At 49.9% G+C, this 23,991-nt stretch overlaps 1 protein-coding gene across 2 annotated transcripts in view; it reads right to left on the minus strand.

The window, feature by feature from the left end:
• Positions 1-23,991, minus strand: part of SRP54 (signal recognition particle 54) — a 607,474-nt gene that overhangs the window by 457,351 nt on the left and 126,132 nt on the right. For both annotated transcript variants that reach the window (XM_069638449.1, XM_069638448.1), the window contains exon 3: positions 1,444-1,535. In XM_069638449.1, the coding sequence (XP_069494550.1) occupies positions 1,444-1,535 (92 nt within the window). The remainder of the gene's footprint in view (positions 1-1,443; positions 1,536-23,991) is intronic.

The raw sequence follows: 23,991 nt of genomic DNA on the forward strand, positions 1-23,991 counted from the left end.
AAGGGATGGACTGCGCAGCCGAAGGGAGGTCTCAGTCTGCAGAGATGCTGTAGACCCCACTGGATGCCCAGACACTACCGGGGCCTCCAGGAAGACCGCAGCTGCCCGGGAACTGCCGGTACCACCAAGGTAAAGGCTGACAGGTACACTGGTTGCACGGGAGCTGTGAGAAGTCTGGGGAAACAACAGAGTGAACTCGAGAACAAAAGGGTCTGGGACCCTACCCTTTGAAAATCTGAGCGAGAGCAATGAGAAACTAACCAGATACATCCGAACTGTGCAAGCCCGGGTCCCACACCTAAAAGCCAGAGGGTCTGGGACCCTAACCAAGAGGGTGTCTGTGGCCCTGAAGTACATCAGAGACAGTTATATAATTGGCAAGACAGTGAACCAAGCAGATACAGCACAACCGTGTGAGTCTGGGGACAACACCCAAAAGCAAGAGGGCCTGGCACCCTAGCTAAATAGGGGGTCTGGGATCCTTAAGTGACTAAGACAATTGCATACTTGGTAGAACAGTGAACCACGCAACAGTTTGAGTCTGGGACTCCCAACCAAAGTCCAGAGGGACTGAGACCATGATGAAAGAGAGGATCTGGGACACAGTCAAATAAGAGAAAGAGTGGTACACTTGACAAGAGAGTGAAACAAGTGGACACCACGCAACATTGTGAATCTGGTGCTCGCACCCAAGTATGTAAAAAGGGTATGAAACCCTGAGAGAAATGAGGCAATTCAACAACCATTATTTGATAAGAGTAAATCAGTTTGGGCAAAGAAGTTGGGGGTCATAGACCCATGCTCACACAAGAGATTTAAGAAGTTAAAGACCATGTGATGCAAGAGAAGGAGTTCTACACTCTGTAGCGAATGTGCCAAGCCAATAAGATCCAAGAACTGAAGTTAACAATCCCTCTCAAACTATATTGAAAATTAAGATAAGAGGAACTCTAGGGGAAAACAAGCACAACCCTAGCATTTGTGGAGTATTATTTTGCATCACTTTTTACTACCAGCAAAACGGGAACTTTTCTGTTGGCTGAAAACAATGTTGACACTTCTTACTTTGCGAAGAGACCATCCTTGCAGTTACCTTATGTTATTAGTGTTAGGGATAGAAGTAGGTTTTGGAGCCACAACAGACTTTTTAGTTTCAGACTTGCTGACAAATCCAATAGTTTTCTTTGAGTTAGGGAAATTCCTCTTAGCTTTAGGGAGACATTGTTCCTACCTTATTATTAATAAATGTCTATATCTCAAAATATATAAACATTGTGTCCAAGCCTTGCTTCTGCCATTCTCAATCGCAAATTAAGCCTACACACAGAACCATTTCCATCCTTTACACGCATGCACAGGCGCACAGCATCCACCACCTCCCTCTCCGCACCAACCACCCACCCCCATTGCATGCCCCATGCAGGTCATGGCTTTCAGACTTACTTAACATTTTCCCTGAGCTGCTTTACCAGCTTAATATTCACATCCGCTTCCAGGAGGGCCGTGCAGACCTCCTTTAGCATGGCCCCCAGCACCTGCAAGACAAATACACATTTAGGAAAGTTCTAAAACACAAACACATCAGAATTAATACAATGACATTATTCCGTATTTAAATCAGAACTGTGCGCATAATACATGCCTTAGAGCAGGGGTTAAACCTTTTCTGCGCAATGAGCAAAATTTGCAAATCAAATGACATGGCATTTATAACGTGCCTATACATAAAATAAAATGGTGAGCAACATACATTTTTCAATGGAACATATTAGCACTTAGTTGGCGGACAAATGATTGCAACACAAATTAGAAATGTAATAAACTTAAAACTGCTTACAGAACATTTTAATTTGCAGTACTTAATAGTTTAGACTAGTGCAATTCTAGTAAAGTAGATTTGCAAGGCCTTCAAACTTCATTTGACATTAGGTGGTTGTTTACAGGAAATGTTGAGGAAATTGAGTGGTCAGTAGTACATTTTTAGACATATACGACCAGTAAAGCTGTTCAAAAATATGGTAGGACAAAATAAACATTACCAAGGGTTTCAAGTTCAAGCAAAATATTTTAAAGAAATGTAGTGCAAATGTTTGTACAGTAAAATTGGTCACAAATGGAGTACTGATTTTCAGGTGTACTTTGGGATTCTGCCAGGGGATTTTCTGGGATATTTCGTGGCAAATAGTGCACTGATGAGCATAGGAGATCAGCAATGTTGTTCCACGGTCACTGGCTACTGTATTGTTTTTTCTTCAGGAATGTTATGACATTTTACCTTTCTGATTGAACAAAGAGTGAACACTATCCTCTTGAGTTAATTTTCCAATGGCCAGGGTATGCACCATGGAGAAGATGTCTGATGGCCAGAGGGGCTGGTTGGCTATGCCTACGCTCGACAAGGAGGCATTGGAAATAATTACTAAATCACAAGAAAATAAGCTATTCTCTTAAAACTGTTAAACAGTTCAGAGGCCACAAAGGAAAGTGTGTGTTGTTTGAGTATTTGTTTGCAACTATCTGGGACAGCGCTATTGGCAAACAGCATCCCCAAGTTTAGGAGGTTCAGTTTATGGATATCTATGCCCCATGGTTCGATGCAGAATGTAGAATCTCTAAAAGAAAATCGAATCATGATTTAATGAGAGGTGTGGACATGATTGGTCAGATTTATAGTTTCTAAATGGCATACAGAAATTGCCAAAAGACAATAGAAAGAAAATATTCTTGAGAAACAGTGGGAGCTTTTTCAAAGGACACCAAATTGTTTAATGCAGTTGTCGAGACAGGCATTATGCCATCTTCTTGGACAAGTAGTCTTTGCACCACCAGCCCCCCACGGTTATAGGACAATTTCCTTACTGGGCATTGTCGGTAATATATTCTCCAAATGTTTGTTCGTTCAGACTGGAGAAGTGGACTCAAAGTAACAATATCTTGAAGCCCTCCCAAACAGGTTTCAGGGGAGAGCTTAGTGCAGTGGACCACTGCTTCACTCTGTGCACCATCATGCAGAGATACAGTAAGGTTAAGGGATGGAGATTATTCTGGGCTTTTTTTTCAAATTTGTAGGATTTCATTGATAGAAACAGTGTGGCGTAATTTACATTTTATTGGAGTCCCTAAAGCTTCATTACTTTTTATCCAACTGCGATATGCAGACATCGCAGCGTCTGTCCGATATACAATATCAGGGAATTATACATTGTTTTTCCCAACCAATAAAAGGTGAATGTCAATTGGCCCCAATGAATTCCTTTCAGATGTTGATTCTAGTAAGTCTCTTCAGAAAGTTAATCCACCCTCTCTGAAGGGTACATTTTATAGCATGCTTCTTTATGCCGAAGACAGCTATTTTGGAATTAACCCCAGCAGGTCTCCAACAGGGCCTCCTAAACACAAATAACATTTTTGGGAACTATAGCTTGAAATTAAATATGATAAAAACAAAAATGATGGTGTTTGTGAAAATGGTGAAACCTTGTAGCTAGTTTTTAAAATGATTGTAGAGATGAGGGGGCAGTCTAATTTTTATTTGAGCCTGCTCTTCTCAAAGAGAGGTCCTTGGGTCACTCATTTTAAGAAGACAGCCGAAAGGGCATCATTAAAGATTAAATGGCTTTTTACATTTTTATTTTAAGTTTAGGGCATTCGGATTGGACACATGCCTGGAGGTACATAAGGAAAAGGGCTGTCCCATGATTTTTATGGCAGTGAAATCTAGCGTGATTCAAAATGTTATGTCCTGGAAGGGTTGCAAAATAAATTGTGCCAAATAGCAGGTCTCTATGAGCGGACTTGGAGATGTTCAGTTTGTAGCTGTTGGACCAGTTAAGATTTTGTACTTGCAAAGCTGGGATTTTCTGCTAATTACAAAGATAAAGTGAATTTCAGTGTAGGTGCTATTGCAGCCTCCCATGGTAAAGAAAAATACATGTGGTAAGGTGGGCCGTAAGGCACTGTCCATTTGGATAGGGGGTGGGTTATAATTAAATTTGTCACATTAAGTCAACTCAAAATAGGTCTTAAATCAAGAGCTTGTCTGATGGGCAGAGAGGCAGATGTCCAAAATATACATAGGCTAACCTCTTTAGCTTTGTATACAGATGTAGGTACACACAACATGGCAAGGTGAAATCTGTGAAATAAGATCCCCAGAACGCTGATACTAATGGTACGTGTACATTTACCTACCCCTCATTAAATTAAGGTGTGTAGGAGGAATCAAACTGTGCTTGCAAAATAGCAGTTAATGAAGATTTGGTTCATTTTCTGTTAATTTGTCATTTCTCTGTTTTGCATAAGCATGGACATCCGTTCGAGCGGTTTTATATAATTAATTGTAATGATTAAGATTTTCTATATAGCTTGTAACTTGTTTGAATATGTTAAAGCTGCTTTTTTATTCTGAGCTTGTTCTATGTGGATTTTATGAAATATGATGCATGTTTTTAAATGTTGCTTACTTAAGGGAGAAATCTGATTAAATTAATATTGATTGAGTAATGCTGATTGTTTCTTTGTAGGCTATAAAGATCACTTCACTGGGGCTTTCGAGGTTAACCTCCAAAGAGTGATTTTGGCATGTAATGGCGAATAGTGCATTTCAAAGCTCCCGAGGCCCGTTACATTGAGGAGTGTGGTTGGGAATACAAATAATACTTTTCTGATGGATTGTAGGCCTCTTCTCTCTACACAAAATGGTTTTTAATACAACTTAGTGGCAAAGATCGGTTAAAACTGAGCATTTGATGACAATGTCATTGTGGTGTGTGGTGTTGAGTAGGTAGTTGGATTCATTAATTGGCTTGCAATTGGACTCGAATATAGGGAAAATTAACTAATGAAAAATGTGACAAGAATTTACCTTATCTGTCTATTATCCACGTGCCAGATGGGCAGAGTATCAAACGATTACCACCTTTCCACTACAACACTATGGCCCTCATTACGACCCTGGCGGAAATCGAAAAACGATGGCGGAAATGCAATACCGCCATCGAATAGCGCTCGGTGCGACTATGACCCGTCACCGCAAAGTACGAAGCCATTAGCGACACCGTAGTGAACGCCAACGCTAACTGCACCAAGCACGCGCGCGCGCCATGCCAAACCGCAAACACCACCATGGTGCAACGGTACGCCAGTTCCGACCCTAGCGGACATGTACCTAACGCCATCAGGCATGGCGGAATGTACCATTCCGCCATGGCGAGAAGTACGGCATCGCGAATCAACCGTAAACGGCCCCACTGAGTGCCTGTACACCGCTCCCTGCCCACAAAGTACAACTCCCTGTAGGTGCAATGAAGTCACAATGCAACCATTGAAATGTACAAAGCACCCATGCATGCCAACGAACAAAAGCAACACAAGAGGGGCCAATGGGAGCTGCAGGTCACAGATGGCACGAATACAGAAGCCATCCCAATGGACATGACCACAGTCCCCCACCAAGAAACGCACGCAAACACAGGCACCTGTGCCCAGCAACATTCCGAAAATCACATCATTCCACCAGTCCACCTGGCTGACCGGCATCTGTTACACAAAACCCAATCCCCCGCCCCTGAGCATGACAACATTCAAACTGTCATATAGGCAGCCCCCATCCCTGACCTCACGGGCTCAGTAGGCAAACGCGCCCAGTACAGTACCACGCAACTAAACCCCGAAGCTGGAACCCAATGCAGATCTCCTCACAATACATCGCCCCACAAATAGGCACATGCCACATCACTTGCAAAGAAAAAAGCTACACGGGCCAAATCAGAATTGAATTTAATGCACATCAAAGTCACCAAGCCCATACAGCCATCAGGCCATGAACTACAAAACACAAATCACCATTGTGGGCTGCATCCGCAAGAAATGACCAGCCACTACCTGAGTGTCGCCCTGTTCCCCCATGGTACACAGAGCCACATTCACGTACGAAAAGGCAACATGGAAGCGCACAGAACCGCATGGCCGACCCAATGGGGAGGCACTAGTCCAGCTGAAAGGCCGAAATGTTGCTCCGAGCCACCAGTACTGCGTAAGGGCATGTGGGCCACTGGCGATCGTCCCATAAGATCGTAATGCTGCTCCACCGATTAACACGAAGCAGCAGGTGTCGGGAGTAAAATCCATCTGCAGGAGTGGCATACAGATGGCAGTGGCAAAAGGGGAGGAGATACCTGTCAACCAAAAGAAAAGAAAAAGAACAGAATGGCCATCAGAACTACATTCGAACAACTCACTTCAATGATCACACGAAATCCACAGCCATATGCATGCTAGCCCACTCAAAAGGATCATCACCACCCCAAAGCCACTTGCGACTCATAACCATCTATACCTAGGTGTAAACACCATCACGAACGAGTCTACCTGTGCATGCGTCTGCCAAAACAGAATCCATCAGATGGGAATGTTAACGTGCATGGACACAAGTGTCTGAGGGCGCGTCGAGACAGGGAGGGCTCAACAAGGCCAGATAGACGATGGTCCCACTATGGCAGCCCTGCATCACATAGCGTAGGGGAGGCGGATAGATCCCAAGAAGCCCTGTACATGGCAAACTCTGTATCAAATCACCTGCCCATGCATCCATTCATCATTCCCTCATCCCGGGATCAAAACGCCTGAATAATTACTCACATGACATTAGAAACATCCATTGAGTCTGTGCGTAATGCAGCCTGCTAAATCCACAGTGCCCCAGCCCGTAAATCCAGTGATGTGAAGTAACATGTATTTGGGAATGGCCGGCCTCATCGCCCACGTAGCCATTGCGCATCCCAAACTATTCATATCAATCATTGCTCCCTCGCCATGGGCCTTGTCTCAAGGACATAGAACAATAGAACGTTATATTTGCAGTCAGACCTGTGGGCATCTCCTCGCCGCTAGCTGGAAACCGAAAGCGCCGCCCTTCGAATTCCTCATTTGCAACATCACGTCGAGAAGGCATATGTGGCCGTTTGAGATCACTAATTATTCCATCGAGTGCGGCTGTGTGTGAAAATGGCAACTGCCTTCATCCACAAATGGGAAGCCACGCCCGTCGTTGCAACTCGGTACAGTGATGCATGAGGGCCCACCGTTACTCGAGTACTACGTTCCACTGACCCTTCACAAGTCCGTTCGCGACTGCACAGATAGTATGGGAAACAATGGGACCACAGCAGAATGAACATATCAACCAATCTTACACGCCCATCGGGTACAAATACATGATTGCAATAGCAAGATACCATTACCCGATTTGCAGCGTTGTGCGCGGGACGTGCTCGGCCAAAGGGGAGAGCAGTTTGCACAGGTGGAATCAATCACCACAGGTGGAGGCCATACAGCCTGGAAACACATAAATTGCACACCCAGTCTCCTCCCACAACCACAGCGAAATGCTACCGGCAGGACTCGCGATGTTGGCCCTGGGGGACCTGATAGCACTGCAAGTGCTCCGACTCCAAGAAGAAGACGAACAACAACTACAACCAGCCGCACGGAGGAGACGCAGGAGGAGGAGGAGGCCAAGGCAGGGCCAGCAAGGCCCAGCAGCACAGCCACTACCACCACGCAGGCAGCCCGCAATCCCACGCCTCCGAGCACATCCGTTCAACCTCACTGATGAGCAGATCCACACCCTCTACCGTCTGGACCGGGACACCATAGCCGCCATTGTGGACATGACACAGGCTGACCTAGTCAGCATGATAGATAGCCCAACCGCCATCCCACCCCTACTGAAGGTGGTGTCTGTACTCCACTTCCTGGCCACAGGCACCTACCAGCACACAGTCGGACAGTTGCATGGCATTTCTCAGCCACTGTTCTCACGGACACTATTCCAAGTGCTCGATGCCCTCCTGCAGCACGCAGACGACTACATCTCTCTACCACGCTCGGAGCAGGAAATAACCAACACAAAAGTGGGATTCCATGCACTTGCCGGCATACCGGGTTGCATTGGTGCCATCGACTGCACCCATGTGGAATTGGTCGTCCCACATGCCATGGAGGCCCAGTACCGCAACCGAAAACAATTTCATTCCCTGAATGTACAAATGGTGTGTGACTCCAACAGGATCTTTACGCATTGTTGTGCCCGATTCCCTGGATCAACCCATGATTCCATGGTCTTGAGGAACTCTACAATACCACGCTACATGGAGCGACACGCAGGGAACAGATCCTGGCTACTCGGTGAGTCTCATTACATGCATGATGATGTGGGGTATGTGATTTGGCAATGTACTGGCAGGAAGGGGGGGGGGTGTGCGTACGTATCAATGGCATTCCACATCCTACGTTTCTCGTCCACATACAGGTGATGCTGGATATCCACTGAAGAGATGGCTCCTCACACCAGTCCGGAACCCACGGGACCAGCATGAGGAGGACTACAACCATGCCCACTCACGTACCCGTGTAGTCATTGAGCAGGCATTCGGCCTACTGAAGGGCCGTTTCCGCTGCCTCAGCAGGTCTGGCGGGGCACTCCTGTACCGCCATGAGAAGGTTGCAAAGATGGTGATGGCATGTGTCATGCTCCACAACATGTGCGTACGTAGAAATGTGCCCATGCCCCCTGACGCAGAACTGCAAGCACCTGATGATGGTCATGATGAGGGTGGGGATGTGGCAGCACCTCATGGAGTCTGCGAGGCACCGGAGGCCCGTGACATTCGTCAGCATCTCATTGATGTATGCTTCTAGCACTCATGCCTGGTGGCTGATACATGGACACGGGACACGTGGCACTGTGTGTGTCTGGAACATGCACAATATGGACTGTACGCCTATGATGGCCTAGTACACAAAGATCAATGTCCACACATCTCATTGGTTGATCGTGCACTGTTTATGGCATATGTGATATTATGTTGAACACCCTATCGACCCGCCACCCAAGTGAGCCCAACACACCCCCTCCACCCTCCTACCTCCCCCCCGAACACCAGTGTACAAAGATGCTCATTGTCAGTGGGCTGTCGCTATTGCAAGCCCCCTCTGCGGGTATCAGGGGCACCCCTGCCTGTGGAGCGCAGGTTCCTTCCAGATCTACGTTGGGGGCTGCCCTGGACGGAACTTGCAACGGATGATGTGTCTGCCTGCTCACGTCCATGCATGTCCCTAAGGGTTTGCGAGAGCTCAGTGAGCACACGGCGCACTGCGGCAAGTTCGGCACATACGTCTTTGGACGTCGCATGCAGTTCCCCCCTCAGGCTCTCGGTGCTTCTCTCAATTTGTGACCTTAGCGTCTCTGTGCCTCTCTCCATTTCTGCCCTAAGTGTCTCAGTTGATGTTTCTATGTCTGCCTTGGTGCCCCCACATTCATCGGCATGGTCCTTGAGGAGTGTGGCCAGTTGCTGCTGTTGTTCGATCAACTGGTCGAGGGACTGTTGCCTCTGCTGGGCCATGGCCATTTGCGGGGGTGTCGCAGAGGGGCTGTTGACCTCATGTTGCCTTGCCACAGGGCTTGGGGGGGATGGCCAGTCGTCGTCTTGTGGGTGCCCCTGCGTGGTATCCTCATGTTGTACGGGATGGGACAGACAGGGGGATTGGGACAGGTCATGGATGGATCTGACTTCGACATCCCCGTCTTCTGTGTCGGAGCATGCTGCCATCAATGGGGTGTCGCATATGGTGCTGCTGCCACCTGAGGCAGTGCCTTCTGTGGCATCCATTGGGGGGACCTGTGGTGGTGGTGTTGTGGGCATGCTGGCTGCTGGGGTGCCTGTTGATGTTCCCTCCTCTGTGCTGGCACCTGATTTGTGCTGCTGCCGTGTCTTGATGCGTGCAGCTGAGGTGGAGGGTCTCTGGCCGTTGGTCTTGGCCCTCTTTGCAGGTGTGCTGGTAGGGGTGTCCTGTGGCTCGTCGTTTGGATCGGACCCTGTGGTGGAGTAAAGGAGGGCGAGGGTTATTGATGGGTCTGTGGGAATTGGAATGGCATTGTATCACATGCATTGGGGTGGTACCTGAGGGTGATTTGGGTCGGGGCCTTGGAGGTGCTTTGATTTGTGTGTGGAGTGAGGGTGCAGTTGTTTGGCAGCCTGCAGTTAGGGTGTGCCTGCTGCACGTGTAGTGCGTGTTTTAGGGGTTTTTATTTATTTATGTATTCATTGTGGGTTTTAACGTGCGCTATCAGGCCGATGTGTGTGGACGTTCTCCTGGACATGTGTTTCTGTTGCACTATGTGGACGCATGGTACTTCACATGGATGGACTGTGTGGATTTGGCATTGTTTTATCTGGCCCACCTACCTGAATCTTCGGATGTCTGCACTCCTTTCTCCATCCCTCCGACTCCCTCTATGCTCTCCATTCCGATGGTGGAGGCACAGATTTCTTCCCAGGGGGTCAACTTGATGGGTGATTCAGGACCTCCCCCGGTGGCTGTGGCAATGTTGCGGTTGGCAGAGAGTATGCTGCGGACGCGTATCCGCAGGTCGTCCCATCGCTTGCGGCATTGCTGTGGGGTGCGGGGTGCGGTCCCCACCGCACTTACCCGCTGTGCCACCAGAGCCCATATGGCCTTCTTGTTTGCAAGTGCCGTCCTGGTCATTTGCGTGGAGAAGACGACGGCAGCATTCTCCTGGAGGGTCTCTGTTAGCACGGTGAGTTCCTCACGGGAGAAGTGGACCTGCCGCTTGCGGTCGCACGCTTTCTTCGCTACTTTTCCCATTTTTCTTGGTTTCGCTAGGGTGGTTGACGGGTTGGGGTGTGTTTCAGGGTAGTGATTTTAGTGGTTGTGTGGTTTTAGTGTATTTATAGGTGTACGCCGGGATGTTTCCCGTTCCGGGCCCATGTTTTAACTTCCGTTTCCGTATATTTCCGGCCACCGTACTTTCCGGTAGGCGCACACTGCGGTGACCGCTAAGAGGGGTGGCGGTATTGCACCTGGGGCGCCGTACGGCGGCGGTGTGGGCCGTTTTGGGGTCATTTCCGCCATCGCGGACTTTGCACTTCCGCCATGCCGTGGTGCTCGTGCCCGATGGGTCGGAATGGGCCGCACTTTGCTCCTTCGTGCAATGGCGGAAACGCTATTTACGCTGTGGCGGTCCGGTCAGTCGCTTTCCGCCAGGGTCGTAATGAGGGCCAATGTAAGGAACACGTTACTTACCTGTAACTGTTCTCCAGCATGGGACTGGCATGGATTCACATGCTCATGAATATTCCCTGTCGTCAGGCTGGGAATCCTCGGTAAAGAAAAGAAAAAAAAAAATCAGTTTTGTTTCTGAACTGTCTTTCTACTAATAACCAATCACTGGTGGTCTCTGGGTCATACTGCCCCAAGCCAATGACTGCCCTCTACCTAAGCCCCCACCCCCCCCCCCCTCTGGCAGCCATCTTCAGATTTGGTAGCACGTAAAGTGGCAGTAGGACCAAGAGAAGAGCCGCAGAGGGGTTGGAGGGAGGGTTTGCATGTGAATCCATGCCAGACCCATGCTGGAGAACAACAGTTACAGGTAAGTAACGTGTTCCTTCTCCAGCATGGGGTCTGGCATGGATTCATATGCTCATGAATACAAGAATACATAGCAGTACACACATGCACAACCACGGGAGGCGGCAAGGCTCAACATTAAGCATCTCTTACCTCGTCACCAGGCTCACCTTCAAGCGAACAGGTTGCGCAGCACTGCCTGGCCGACTCCGGACTCCTCCCTGGAATCCCGGTCGACGCAGTAGAATCTCGTGAAGGTGTGCGTCGACCTCCACGTAGCGGCCCTGCAGATGTCCAGCAGGGGCACACCAGACAGGAACGCTGTAGTAGCAGCAATCGCTCTGTTTGAATGGGCTCTCGGACTGCCGGGCAACTGTTGGTTTGCGAACCAGTGACCGTGCATGATGCAGCCTGAGAGCCATCTGGAAATGGAAGCCTTCGAGAGTGCTTTCCCTTGATTCACAAGGCCAAAGTTCACAAACAGCTGTGATGTCTTCCGAAACCTTTGTGCGGTCCACATAGAACTTCAGCGATCTAGCCACATCCAGCGATTGCAAAGTCCTCTCAGCCAGCGACGGGAAGAAAACTGGTAACACCAAGGGCTCTTTGAGATGGAAGTCCGACGGCACCTTGGGCATGAAGGAGGGGTGCGTCCTCAGCACTACCCTCGTCTCGTGGAATGTCAGATAAGGAGGTTTACAGGAGAGGGCTTGGATCTCACCCACTCGTCGTGCGGAGGGTGATGGCCTCAAGAAACTCTGACTTCTATGATAGGAACTTCAACGGCGCCGAATGCAGAGGTTCGAATGGCGGACCCATGAGCCTGGTCAGCACCATGTTGAGCTCCCATGCCGGGGTCAGAGCCTTCACCAGCGGGAATGAGCCTTCACCGGCGGGAATGAGCGGCACAGTCCCTTCATGAACTCCTTCACCAGGCGATGAGACCACAGCGACCACCGCCCCGGAGTTCTGGTGTGGCGGGAGATCGCCGCCAGATGGATTTTGATGGAGGCATGAGCCAGCCCCGCCTTGGCCAGAGACAGCAAGTACAGCAGCACTTGAGGGGCCGTAATCCGAAGAGGGTTGATCTGTGCACGGCACCAGACAGAGAACCTCTTCCATTTGTGTCCATAGCACGAGAGTCGAGGACGCCCTGGCCTTTGCAAGCACATCCTTGCAGTCCGGCGGGATATCATACCCTCCGAACTCTAGTGCTGCAGGAGCCAGGCCTGCAAGTTCAACGATCCTGGATTGTGATGTAGGATGGCACCTCCTTCCCTGGCGAGAAGATCTGCGTCTGTCGGCAGTTTGACAGAGGGGCTGGGGGGGGGGGGGGGGGGGGTTGCCATGTCCAGAAGGTCCGGGAACCAAATCTGCCTCGGCCACGCCAGTGGGACGAGGATCATCCTGCACTGGGACCGTCCGAGTTGACTGATGAGTCGCAGCAGCAACAACAACGGCGGGAACGCATACAGGAACAGCCCGTCCCAGGGAAATGAGAATGCATTGCCCATGCTCCCCGGCATGGGGAAACCTGCTGGCGAACCTCTGGCACTTGGTGTTTGTCGCCGTCGTGAATAGATAGATCTGGGGTTTGCCCCATCGTCGGAATAGGAGATCCACTTGATTCCTGCAGAAGCTCCCACTCGTGGCAAGAGCGCAGCTCCCTGCTGAGTGAGTCGGCGATGGTGTTCTTTATTCCTGCCAGATGGAAGGGTACCAGGAACATCCCTTGGGCAACGGCCCAGTGCCGCAGATCCTGCGCCTACTTGGATAGGGCCAGGGATCTGGTGCCCCCCTGCTTCCGGATGTAGAACATCGTGGTGGTGTCGTCGGTGAAGACCCTTACCACTTTGCCCTTGAGGGATGGAAGAAAAGACCCGAAGGCCCAGAACACGGCCCAGAGCTCCAGTACGTTGATGTGCAGGGACATCTCCTCCGGCAGCCAAAGGCCTCTTGCGTGGATATCTCTGGTGTGCACTCCCCATCCCTCCAGGGAGGCGTCCGTCGTCACCCTTTCCTGATGTGCTGGGGTCTGGAAGCCCATGCCCGCCGCAAGATGCGCGCAGGTGCCCCACCACCAGATCACTTGACGGAAAGTCTCATTGAGGGAGATCTAGTCTTCGAAGCTGCCCGCCGCTTGCATCCAACGGGCGTCGAGGATCTCCTGTAGGGCCACATCCGCAACCTGCACAGACGCACGAGGTAAATGCACGATGACATCATGCCTAGCAGAGACTTGATGGACCTCCCCCTGGCCACTTCCATGGTCAACAGCCCTTGTACCTTGCCCAGGATGGCCTTCGTCCTCTCCTCCGACGGTGAAGTCAACCATGCTACTGTGTCGAGTCTGGCTCCCAGAAACAGGGTGTCCTGCGACGGTACCAAGTGGGACTTCGCGAAGTTGATCGAGAATACCAGTTCCGTGAGCAGGCAGACGGTCTTCGCTGTGTGATCGACGGCGAATTCTCTTGACTTTGCTCGGATGAGCCAATCGTCCAGGTAGGGGTATATGTGGATCCCCTGCAGGCGCAGCCGCGCCACCACCAGTGCCAGGCACTTGGTGAAGACCCTTGGCACTGACTTCAACCCAAAGGACAGTGTTAGGCAGAAACCTGTGCAGTTCCCTCTGGGAACACTGCAAAAGATTTAAGACTACAGGTGGTTGGCAGTAAACCCAATTGGTAGCAGTCTGTACCACCCAGATTTACCTGGTAGCTGTGGCTGAGCAGTCAGACTTCCCTCAAGAAGAGTTAGGCAGTATACAGAGTATTCACAATGGGTCAAAAGAACACAGTAGAACAAGCAAACACTGACCAGAGCTTGGTGTAAAAGAGATATCATTTATTTAAAAACACATCTAGTTAAAACACACTGGCACTAATATCAAGCAGTTCAAAAACACGGTCACTAAAAGATATACACTCCCTTCAACAATTAGACAAGTCTTAAGTAAAGCAAGACTTATTTTCAGACAGCGGTGAGAGCTTAACGAAGATGGCACTCTAATCAATTGGTTAAAAAGGGAGAGAAAGGCAGAGCAAAGATAGAAACAGATCCCAACACTTTCGGAAGAACACAGTATGAGAAGAAGGCAGGTGAAAACCGTAAAGTCAAAGTTAACAAGGCCGGACCCACTTTAAGAGACTCAGGTCAAAATGTGTCCAAGGTCACACGGTTCAAAGCGCCCAAAAGTCTCGCAATAAGTTCAGAAAGAGTTGGACCAAAATGAAAGGGACGAGTTAGATGGTCAAGGCGGCCAGCCCAGTCCAGAAGGTTAAGGGATTATTGTTACCTAGTAGCAATCTTTAGAAAGGGAGGTCTGGCGGACACGGTACCTTAAAATGGTGAGAACACTCCAGCGGGGGCAGTTGTTCCTGGCAGCGGGTGCAAGTCGGTGCTTCGTCCGGAGGAAGAGAGGATCTCGTTGGGGAGGAAAGCAGGAGTCCGTTGCACTGCCAGGGAAGAAACCAGCCGCGGAGTTCTCAATTCCAGTGGTAAGTGGCTATCCGGTTGCCGGGGTGCTTGGCACGGGCAATTCGACCACAAGACGTCCTGGGATGCGAGAAAGGAAGGTAAACTGGTTGTGCCCACCAGTCAGGGGAAGAAGACTCTCCAGACGGGAGATCTCCTCTGTCGTTGGGAAGTGGTGAGTCGGTTCAGCAGGGCTCCACCGGTGGGGTCGTCGTAGCAGGCCGGTTCAGCTTCTCCCTCGTCGGATTTTCAGGTCCTGTGGCGACTTCTAAAGTTCCAGCTTTTATGCAGCACAACCCCATTCACTCAGCCTAGCTGTCAAACATGCTAAGTGGTTGGGCCAATCGCACCAGAGTGCGACTTGAGTTACCAAGGCAACTCAGTCCTGAGTGCCTAAACCCCCCCCCCCCACACCCCCTGTGGTACCCAGACAGAGTGGCACCACTTTTGGAGGCTTCTGTGGAGAAGCCCGCCAAAAAGTGGAACAAAGGGCTTGACCTTTGGTTTTGGAATTAGAGGCGAACACAAACGCCATTTTAAAACCGAGTTCTGGCAGAAAATACCAACCGGTGAATTAATATTAAATTAATATTAAATAAATAAACCGGCGGTATGTTAGAGGCTATGTTATAAAGTATTAGCCTCGAACAATGGGAAAATCCCATAGAGATATATTCGCGGTTGAATATAAAAAGTAGTATCCACTGCCACCAGCCAAAACTCGACGAGGAGTACTGGTTCGGTTAGTAATTTGGGACTAGTAAAGCCAATGGCGACTTTACATGCCGTGGGAGACAGTAGTCAGTCCCAGGGTATGGAGTCTATGGTGGGGGGTCACTATGACACCCCGGTGTTACTGCACGGAGGGTGCGGTGTAACACACATAGAAAAAAACGAGACCCTATGGAGTAAAAGACCCCATAGCCCATGAAACACATTAACAATCAAAGGAACACCACAAATCATGTCCAAGAGTGGGAGAAAGAGAGTCTCACTCTTGGCAGGAGAAAAAAACTAACTCCAGAAATCCAGCAAAGCTGCTGGGGGACTCACTAGGTTAGGAAATTCAGCCTAAACAGAGAAATCTCCCTAACAGACAGGGCCTTGAACTGGTAGTGCCGCCCTTGGACCACGAATCGTAGGAACTTTCGATGTCCTTTGCGTATGGGGATGTGGAAGTAGGCATCCTCCAAGTCCAGTGACGACAGGAAGTCTCCTTCCTCCGGTTGTCCCAGCACGTGCTGAAGAGGGACTATCCGGAACTCTGGGACTTGATGTATTTGTTGAGGCGGCGAAGGTCTAGGATGGGCTGCCAGTCTTCTTTCGGAGGAGGAAGTACCGAGAGTATACTCTGGAGCCCCGGAGCGTCTTTGGGACCAGTTCGATCGCGCCCTTTTTTTAGCATTGCTCGTACCTCCAGAAGCAGCTGTGGCACATGGTTTTCTTTCCTGGCCACAGGTGGGAAACGGGGACACTTTCTTTGGAACGCCAGAGTCTGCCCGTGGGCCAGGGCATCTAGCGCCCAACGGTCGTTGGAGATGGACTCCCACACACTGATGAAATTCGCCAGCCGGCCTCCCAACGGGGTGCTCGGGTTGGGGCCCGACGTCATGGCCGGTTCAGTCTTGTTTTGCCGAGGCCTTGCCACCTTGGCCTCCTTGGCGACGACGGTGTCCTCCGATCTTGCTGCGGCCTCTGTATGTCATGCCTTCACAAGCCCCCGCATCCTTACCTCTCCTGCAGTCCGGGCGTTCAACAGCTCTCCTCCGCTCAGTCCGCAGTGAGGCCCTGCAACTTGTGGCATTCCTGGGGCTTCTGCCCCCGCCGGTCCTGGAGGCTACCTTGGAGTCTGCAGGAGCGCGGGAGTTGCCCTCCAGCTTCGCGGGCATCCCGGGAAGCCGCCGCTCCACAGCAATGGGTCACGTGTACCAACTAGTGGTCACATGACCCGGAAGAAATAAGATGCAGTCACATGACTAGGTGGGCAGTCACGTGACCCGGAAGGACGCATAAAAACAGCGTCAGTCCACCCAGCGCTTCTCAGCTGTTTTCTTGGCGGCTAGTGGTGAATCTTGGAACTCCTGCTGGATTTCAAGGATCTCGGACTCTGCTTTGCTTTTGGACTACCCCTTGGATATAACGTTCTGGAGCTGATTTAGACTCTTGGACTTCTCTGCCGGACTCCTACCTGGATTGCCCTTTGGATTTGTTTGCCTTGGTTTCTGACTTCTGGTTTTGTTTTGGCAACATCATCTTGCATTCCCGTGTTTCTCCAATCACAGCAACCTTCACTGCCTACCTGCATCCTGATGCCCTCTCTCTTGTGTAGGAACAGTTAGGTCCTACGTTGGCACCGGTCATCCTTGGGGTAGGTGCCACTTATAATCCTATTACCTTTGTTCATTGTGTTACTACCTGATCTGCATTCTAACCCCTGCCTTTCCTTTCAGCCATCCGGGACCCGGTGCATCCTGTTCCTGCCTTCCCCTGCGGCCCCAATGACCGATCAGCGAGTGGTATAACTTCTCCGATTGGTGCTTGGGGACGGAGGCACTATAATCTACGTGGACCTCAAGTCATAACACTGTAGGCTTCCTGCGACGAGGAGCGGGCCACCTGGTGGTACGACAAGGAACTGCCGCCGAATCCTTTTGAGGCACCTTGAGACTTGCCTTCGGAGGTCCGAAAGGACGGCTGTCGCTGATGGAGAGAATCCAAGGCCCGGGCTGTCTCGGTATCCGCCTTGATGGCCTGCAGTCACTCATCCACTGCCTTGCTGAACATGTTGTTCCCGTCGAAGGGCATGTCCAGAACCCTGGTCTGCACGTCCTGATGGAAATCGGTGGCCCTGAGCCAACCGCGCCGGCGAAGGCAAACGCTGTTGCCCATCTGGCGAAAGCCGGTGTCGGCGATGTCCATGGCCACCGTGATGGCGTGGTCCGAAGCCACCTCGCCTTCCTGCAGGATTTCAAGGGCTTCAGCCCTCTTGTTGTCTGGAAGCAAGTCCAGGAGGGGAGCGATCTTGAACCACAGCTCCCTGTCGTAGCGTGCCACGAACATGAGGGCGTTGGCCGCCTTGATGGCCGTCGCTGCCGACGAGATGACCCCGTCATTCCATAGCGTCCAGCTTCTTCCCCTCGCCGTCCAGTGGTGAAGTGGAAGTTGATGCCGTCGCCCCTGCCAATTTCTTCTTGGCCGCCGCAGAGACCACCGAATCCGGGGATGGCTGTGCCGTGAGGCACATAGGCGTGGAGTCTGGGACCCGGTACTACTTCTCGTACTGGTCCCTCTTCGCAGGAGCCGTGAACGGGTTCTTAAGAAGGGACAGTCCTTCGTCCCAGATGTCATCCAGTAACGGGACTGAGAGGACGGTCTTCCTCTTGGCCTCCCGTCGTTGGTAGAGGATCCCTTCCTTCTTCTGCGATTCGGGGCCTAGCTGGAAAAGCTCAGATGTCCTGGCGATCATGGCGTGAAAGGAGCCAATTTCGCCTGGGTAGGGGGTGATGGGAGATCCGTCCCATCGCCACCACTGTCGTCTGTCCCTGTTGTGGCCATCTCCGTCTCATCCCTTGGTGGAGGGGATGAGGTGAAGGATGGAAGGGAGGGGGAGGATGGACTCGTCTCCACTTGTTTGGAGGACTCCGACAGACCAGGCCTGCTGGATCGTCCACCGGAGGCAAGGGTAGCCTCGTCCTTATCTTGGTGCGCAGAGTTTGCAGTGCCAGCAAAATGTCATCCTGCCTGTCCGTCGGAGGTTGCATTGGTTGGGACGTGAGTGCAGGAAGCGGCGAGGCGTCCGGTTCTTCGTCGAGTTGCCGCTCTCCATCAGCTCGTCCTCCTCCAGGCTTCGCCAGGCCCGCGTCGACTCCCTCAATCGAGGCCTATCTGGGCCTTCACAACCTTGGGTGCGTCTGAGGCCTTCACTGTGGGGTGGGGTGGGGCATCACCGCCTAGATCCCCCTTGGCTTTCTCCGTTGGGACCTGCCGGGGCTTCTCCCGAAGCTTACCCGGGTTCTCCGGCTTCCTTTTCACCGAGCCGGAGCGTTGGCTCGTGGTTGACGGTGTCGGTGACATTGCACCCTGCCTGGCCACCGAGGAGCCCGAACCGAGGGCTCTCCCGGTGCCCGCAGATTCGCAGTTCTTTGCCTTCTGTTGGGCCCCGGTCGCCGGAGCGCCCTCAAAGGTCTTAGAAGACCGCTCAGACTTCTTCTCACCTGCTGCTGGGCTCTTCCCATCCAGCCAGTTAGTGAGCCGAGTACGAAGGTCCTTCATTGTCCGGACAGACATGTTCTTACAGAACGCGCAGTCCTCCACATGCGACTTGTCGGCGTGAAGGCAGTAGAGGCACCGGGAGTACTCATCTTCCTTGAAGACATTCTGCAGTCCACATCCTGGGCAGATCCTAAACAGCTTGGATCCAACAGGCGTTGTGTCTCCTTTGTCCTGGGCCACGTCCACCCGGAGTAGGCCTCAAAGATCTTCCGGAAGATCTTCCGGAATCCTCCAAGAAGTGAAACTCGACGAAAAATCACCCTTGAGGGGCGTAGAAAATTCTGAAACGGGTCCCCGTTAATCAGAAGAAGAATCGGTGGAGCTTGAGGCTCGAATTGACCGAAAAAATAAGCACAAGGACACCCAACACTTGAACGTGCGGTAAAAATCTGAAGATGGCTGCCAGAGGAGGGGCTTAGGTAGAGGGCAGTCATTGGCTGGGGGCAGTATGACCCAGAGACCAGTGATTGGTTATTAGTAGAAAGACAGTTCAGAAACAAAACTGAAACAGGTTTTTTTCTTTACCGAGGATTCCCAGCCCAACAAGGAATATTCATGAGCATGTGAATCCATGCCAGACCCCATGCTGGAGAATAATAAATATAGGTGGCACTAACATTTATTTTTCTGATAAATATAATGCATGCAAATTATTTAATATAGGAAAGTTGGGTATGCATGCCACTTTTTTTGTACATTATGCTCGTACTAGCAGTATAAAGGAACAGAATATGACCATTTTCTCCAGGACAAAAACATGCTTCCATTATTTTACTTAATACCTTTGTCAGCTGGGCAACGTATCTGAAGATGACAGGGTTTTGACAATAGAGGCGATGGCTGTAAGGTTTCGAAATAATCTGAACCTCTGCCATTGCTTTGGGTAACCCTCCCGACCATCACTCTTCACCCGTCGAGCCATTACGAAAGGGAAAAGACCATATGCAAATCAGCCTTGGTCCAACCCCAAAAGGGGCAGTCCAGCACAAACTGCTTGGTCACATCCCTTCTGCACGAGACCACAAGCATCCCCAGACATGTTTTACTTAACAATGACACTGCTATAATAAATAAAGACATTTAACGAAAATTAATTTGCCTGGTGGCAACCAACAAATTTTGCATGTATACAAATAAGCCAGCTGGAAGCACAGCAGGCTCATTGGCCAACATTCTTGCACTGTCCGGGACTCTGTCCTGGCTATATTGCTACTGAGGTGTCATCCCCTCAGCACCTCCTTCTAGGCCTCCACACCATGGCCCAGAGCAACAATTTAGGGAGCTGCGAGCAACATATTGCTTCGGAGCTACACGAGGTTCACTGCTATAGATCATGTAGTTCATCAATGGGCTAATTAAGGTTCTCGCTCAAACCTTTTTTCTCTCCTTTCTCTTTTATTAAGCACATTTAAGACACTCTTGACTCAGTGTCCAATATTTTCCTGTTTTAGTAAAGCAAGTATAGTTCCAATGATCCATCTCATCCTCCTTAGGTGTTTTCAACGCTAATGCTTCACTGGTATGAGTATTAACACTGTAATCATTCTCACTTTTCTCACATTGGTTCCTTCTTTCTTTACATGGACTCCTTACTGGGTGAAGAGTTGACTGCCCAGTAACGATCATCACTTTTCTCAAACACCAAGCTGTCCCCCCCAACCCACAAGCACTTGGAGGCCATACCGATGGGATAAAGGCGCTTTACAAATAAACTACTACTGGGATGAATGTGAATAGTCCAATAATAATTCTCCCTTCTTTCCCACACCGGTTCAATACTGGTATGAATTTTTGCAACCCAGTAGTGATTCTTCTTTTCTCAAACTAGTTCCTCCCTGGGACTAGTATGTATATCCTGGGAACGATCTTCACTCTCCACACATGTTCTTCACTAGGACGAATATGAGTAACCCAGTAAGGATTCCTACTGTTCCTACACACTGGTTTGTCACTGGGCCGAGTAGGAGCATTCAAGTAATGATTCTCACTCTTGATATATATATACTATTCCTTACTGGGACGAGTGGGATTCTTCCCTTTGTTGTCAGTATCCCACCTGGGTCTCCGGCCTTCCCAGTTAGCTCTTGGGGCTGGGTCATGTTCTACAAAGAACAATAGACAATCGCAGTAGGCTAATGCCACCTTGGGCCGGGGGATCACTTTATCTCCACAAGGTCCCCAAGTTTGCGCAAAACCATCACGAGCCAGAGATGACCTCTTAACCAAATGTTTTCACTGGATCTGGATTGTGAGGGGCTGCCCATTTATTAATCAGGAGCATATTATACGTTGCACAAGGATCCGCGGCCAGACAGCCAATGTATAGGACTATCAGAATTGACCATAGTGACTACTATCTAGCCAAGGGCGTATTCAATTTTAAGAAGTCTTGTGGTCCTCTACTAAAATCCCTAATAGTACTCAGTCACTCGCCCTGTGATAGCACCCCTTAGTTTAAGCTCACAGGAGCAAACCCTGCCCCGCTGGGGGAAGAGTTCCCCAAGCGAGGATCCCTTGTCCAGACCATTTAGGTTTGTGCTTCATTGAAACTGTACAGTTACTTTTGGCCCCAACATAGGCTTTGGGTGTGATCTTGGATATTTAAGTTACAACCAAGTGAAACCCAGCATGTTTCTAACCTAATGCTGCTTTAGGTTGTTTTTTGTATTTATGGGAAAACCCCAGGTCTGATATTTGTATTTGTATATTGCAGGATGTTGTGTATGAAAACTTTTATGGCTCCAACCCGAAATAAAGTTAAGATGATCAATCCATGTTGCCCAGTATATTTGCTTGTCCTTGCTTTCTCGCTTTACTTATAGCCAGCTCATCCTGCAAATCTATCTTTTTCAACTCAGATCAGCTTGTTATGTACCCGGTTTCTTTTATATACTAGCATTGCCTCAAGAATCTCCCCTAATCTACACTGTATACTGCGAGATAGAGCTTTTGCCCTGTGCTCACCAGCCAGACTCCTGACCCAATGATTAAATAATGTTTAATTAAAAAAAGATAACTCATTGAAGATTATTCTGGTGAGAGCAAATGTGCTGGACACCGCTCCCCTGATGCAGAGGGAAAAGACAAAAGTGATGATGGCAAAAAAAGACGACTGCCTGGTAAAAGGCTGAAATATGGAGAACCCTCAGGAAGACCAGTGCCTGGATGAAAGCAATGCAACCCTAGAGGAAGGGACCGGAGACAAAGTCATTGGAAGTCCCCAAGATGGTGGTTTGCCAGAGGTGTACAGAAATGTCTTCTGAAATCTTGGTGGGGACGGGGCGAAGTGGGGGGGGGGGGATTAGTGCACCACTCTAATGCTTTCCACCAGCAACCCAGAGGAAAGAAGGTGGACATAATATTGACTGCCTGAAAAGTCTCAAATATGATGGGAAGAAATATTCATTGACTTGAGCATCCTGAAAGAACCAAAGGCCCAGGAGGGACCTTTAGTGAATCTCGAGTAGCCCAAGATAGGGAGTGGCGGGCATTGTGAATCCTGAGAAAGCCAATGTGAGAATTTGCCAACCTTTCAAGAAGGCTGAAAATCAGAGATCGAGAAGATGCTTCAAAGTGAGGATAACCAATCCCGTAGTCTCTTCCGAAGAGCAAGCTGTGAAACCTCTAGTACAGGTCCTAAAACACTCCGTGAAAGCAGTGAGCCGGAGGTAAAGTTCAGATTGAGTAACTCCAGAAATAGAGATCACAGGAATGTTGGTTTTGATTAAACTTCTGGATGGGAATTTGAGAATAGGATTTGTGACAAATCTAGCAATATAGTCACTGATTCTCTGGAAGAAGCTTCCCCTATGTGGCAAAGGAAAGGCAGAAGCTACCTGACTAACCCTGGGAGTGGCTATCTGTGGGAAGACCACGTAGAGGAACCCAAACTGCAGAGGGACAGACAAATACTAGATCAAAATAGTCTTGCAGTCACAATTCCCAATGACATATATGCCTCTACAATGGCTCATTGTGGTACAGAGGAAGAAATCCCCACATTACGGCAGTCAAACACCGTATGTGCCTTCCCCGCCTTTTCAGTACTGAGACGAGGAACAGGGATGGATTAATGAAGATGACCAGAAACAGTAAGCAAATGCTGTGGTCTAGTCTTTGGAAGTTTAAAGCTGACACAGCTGAGAGACCACCAGAACGAAGAGAGGGGCAGAGGCTGGCTCTGTCAGTGACTTGTTCCGATGACGGCCAGAACGCAGAGGACAAGCAGACCGCCAGAAGCAGCGCTAAGGTGGACACGAACGACGCGCGCAGGAAAGGTGAACCGAAGGAAGCTTACCACTTGAGGGCCCGTAGCAGCGAGAGCTGTGTGCAGAATAGGAGGGTAAAGCAAAAGCTTACCGGCTCACAGGAAGCACACAGTCAGCGAACCAGAGAAGTCTGAGAAGCGAAGACACAATGAACACTAAAGTCGCCCGGTAAGACCACAGAAAGCGAACAGGTTACCGGAGCCTGTGTAGGTGAATGCTGTGTGAAAGGAACTCATGGTGGCAACAGTAAAGACAGACAAGTGATCACAGTTCAAGGGTGTTTATAAAACTGTGTAAATGGGTGAGAAAAACCCCAACCTAAATCTAAGATGGGAGCAAGCTACGACCATCAAAAAATAATAAGGCAGTCCTAGGGGCGTCTTGTTAAATAAAAAGGGCCTATACTAAAATAAAATCTTTCGTTGGGGGATGACTTCACCCCTGGATCCCCATCAACCGGGCTCTGATCCTTCTTTAATTTTAGCCTCCCTCAGTCGGGTTCACAACAGACAGATCCACAGTTCACTTTGCTTTATCACAAATGCAG

This window comes from Ambystoma mexicanum, chromosome 14, assembly GCF_040938575.1.
Source record: "Ambystoma mexicanum isolate Mex_15411 chromosome 14, UKY_AmexF1_1, whole genome shotgun sequence".
NCBI classification, from domain to species: Eukaryota; Metazoa; Chordata; class Amphibia; order Caudata; family Ambystomatidae; genus Ambystoma; species Ambystoma mexicanum.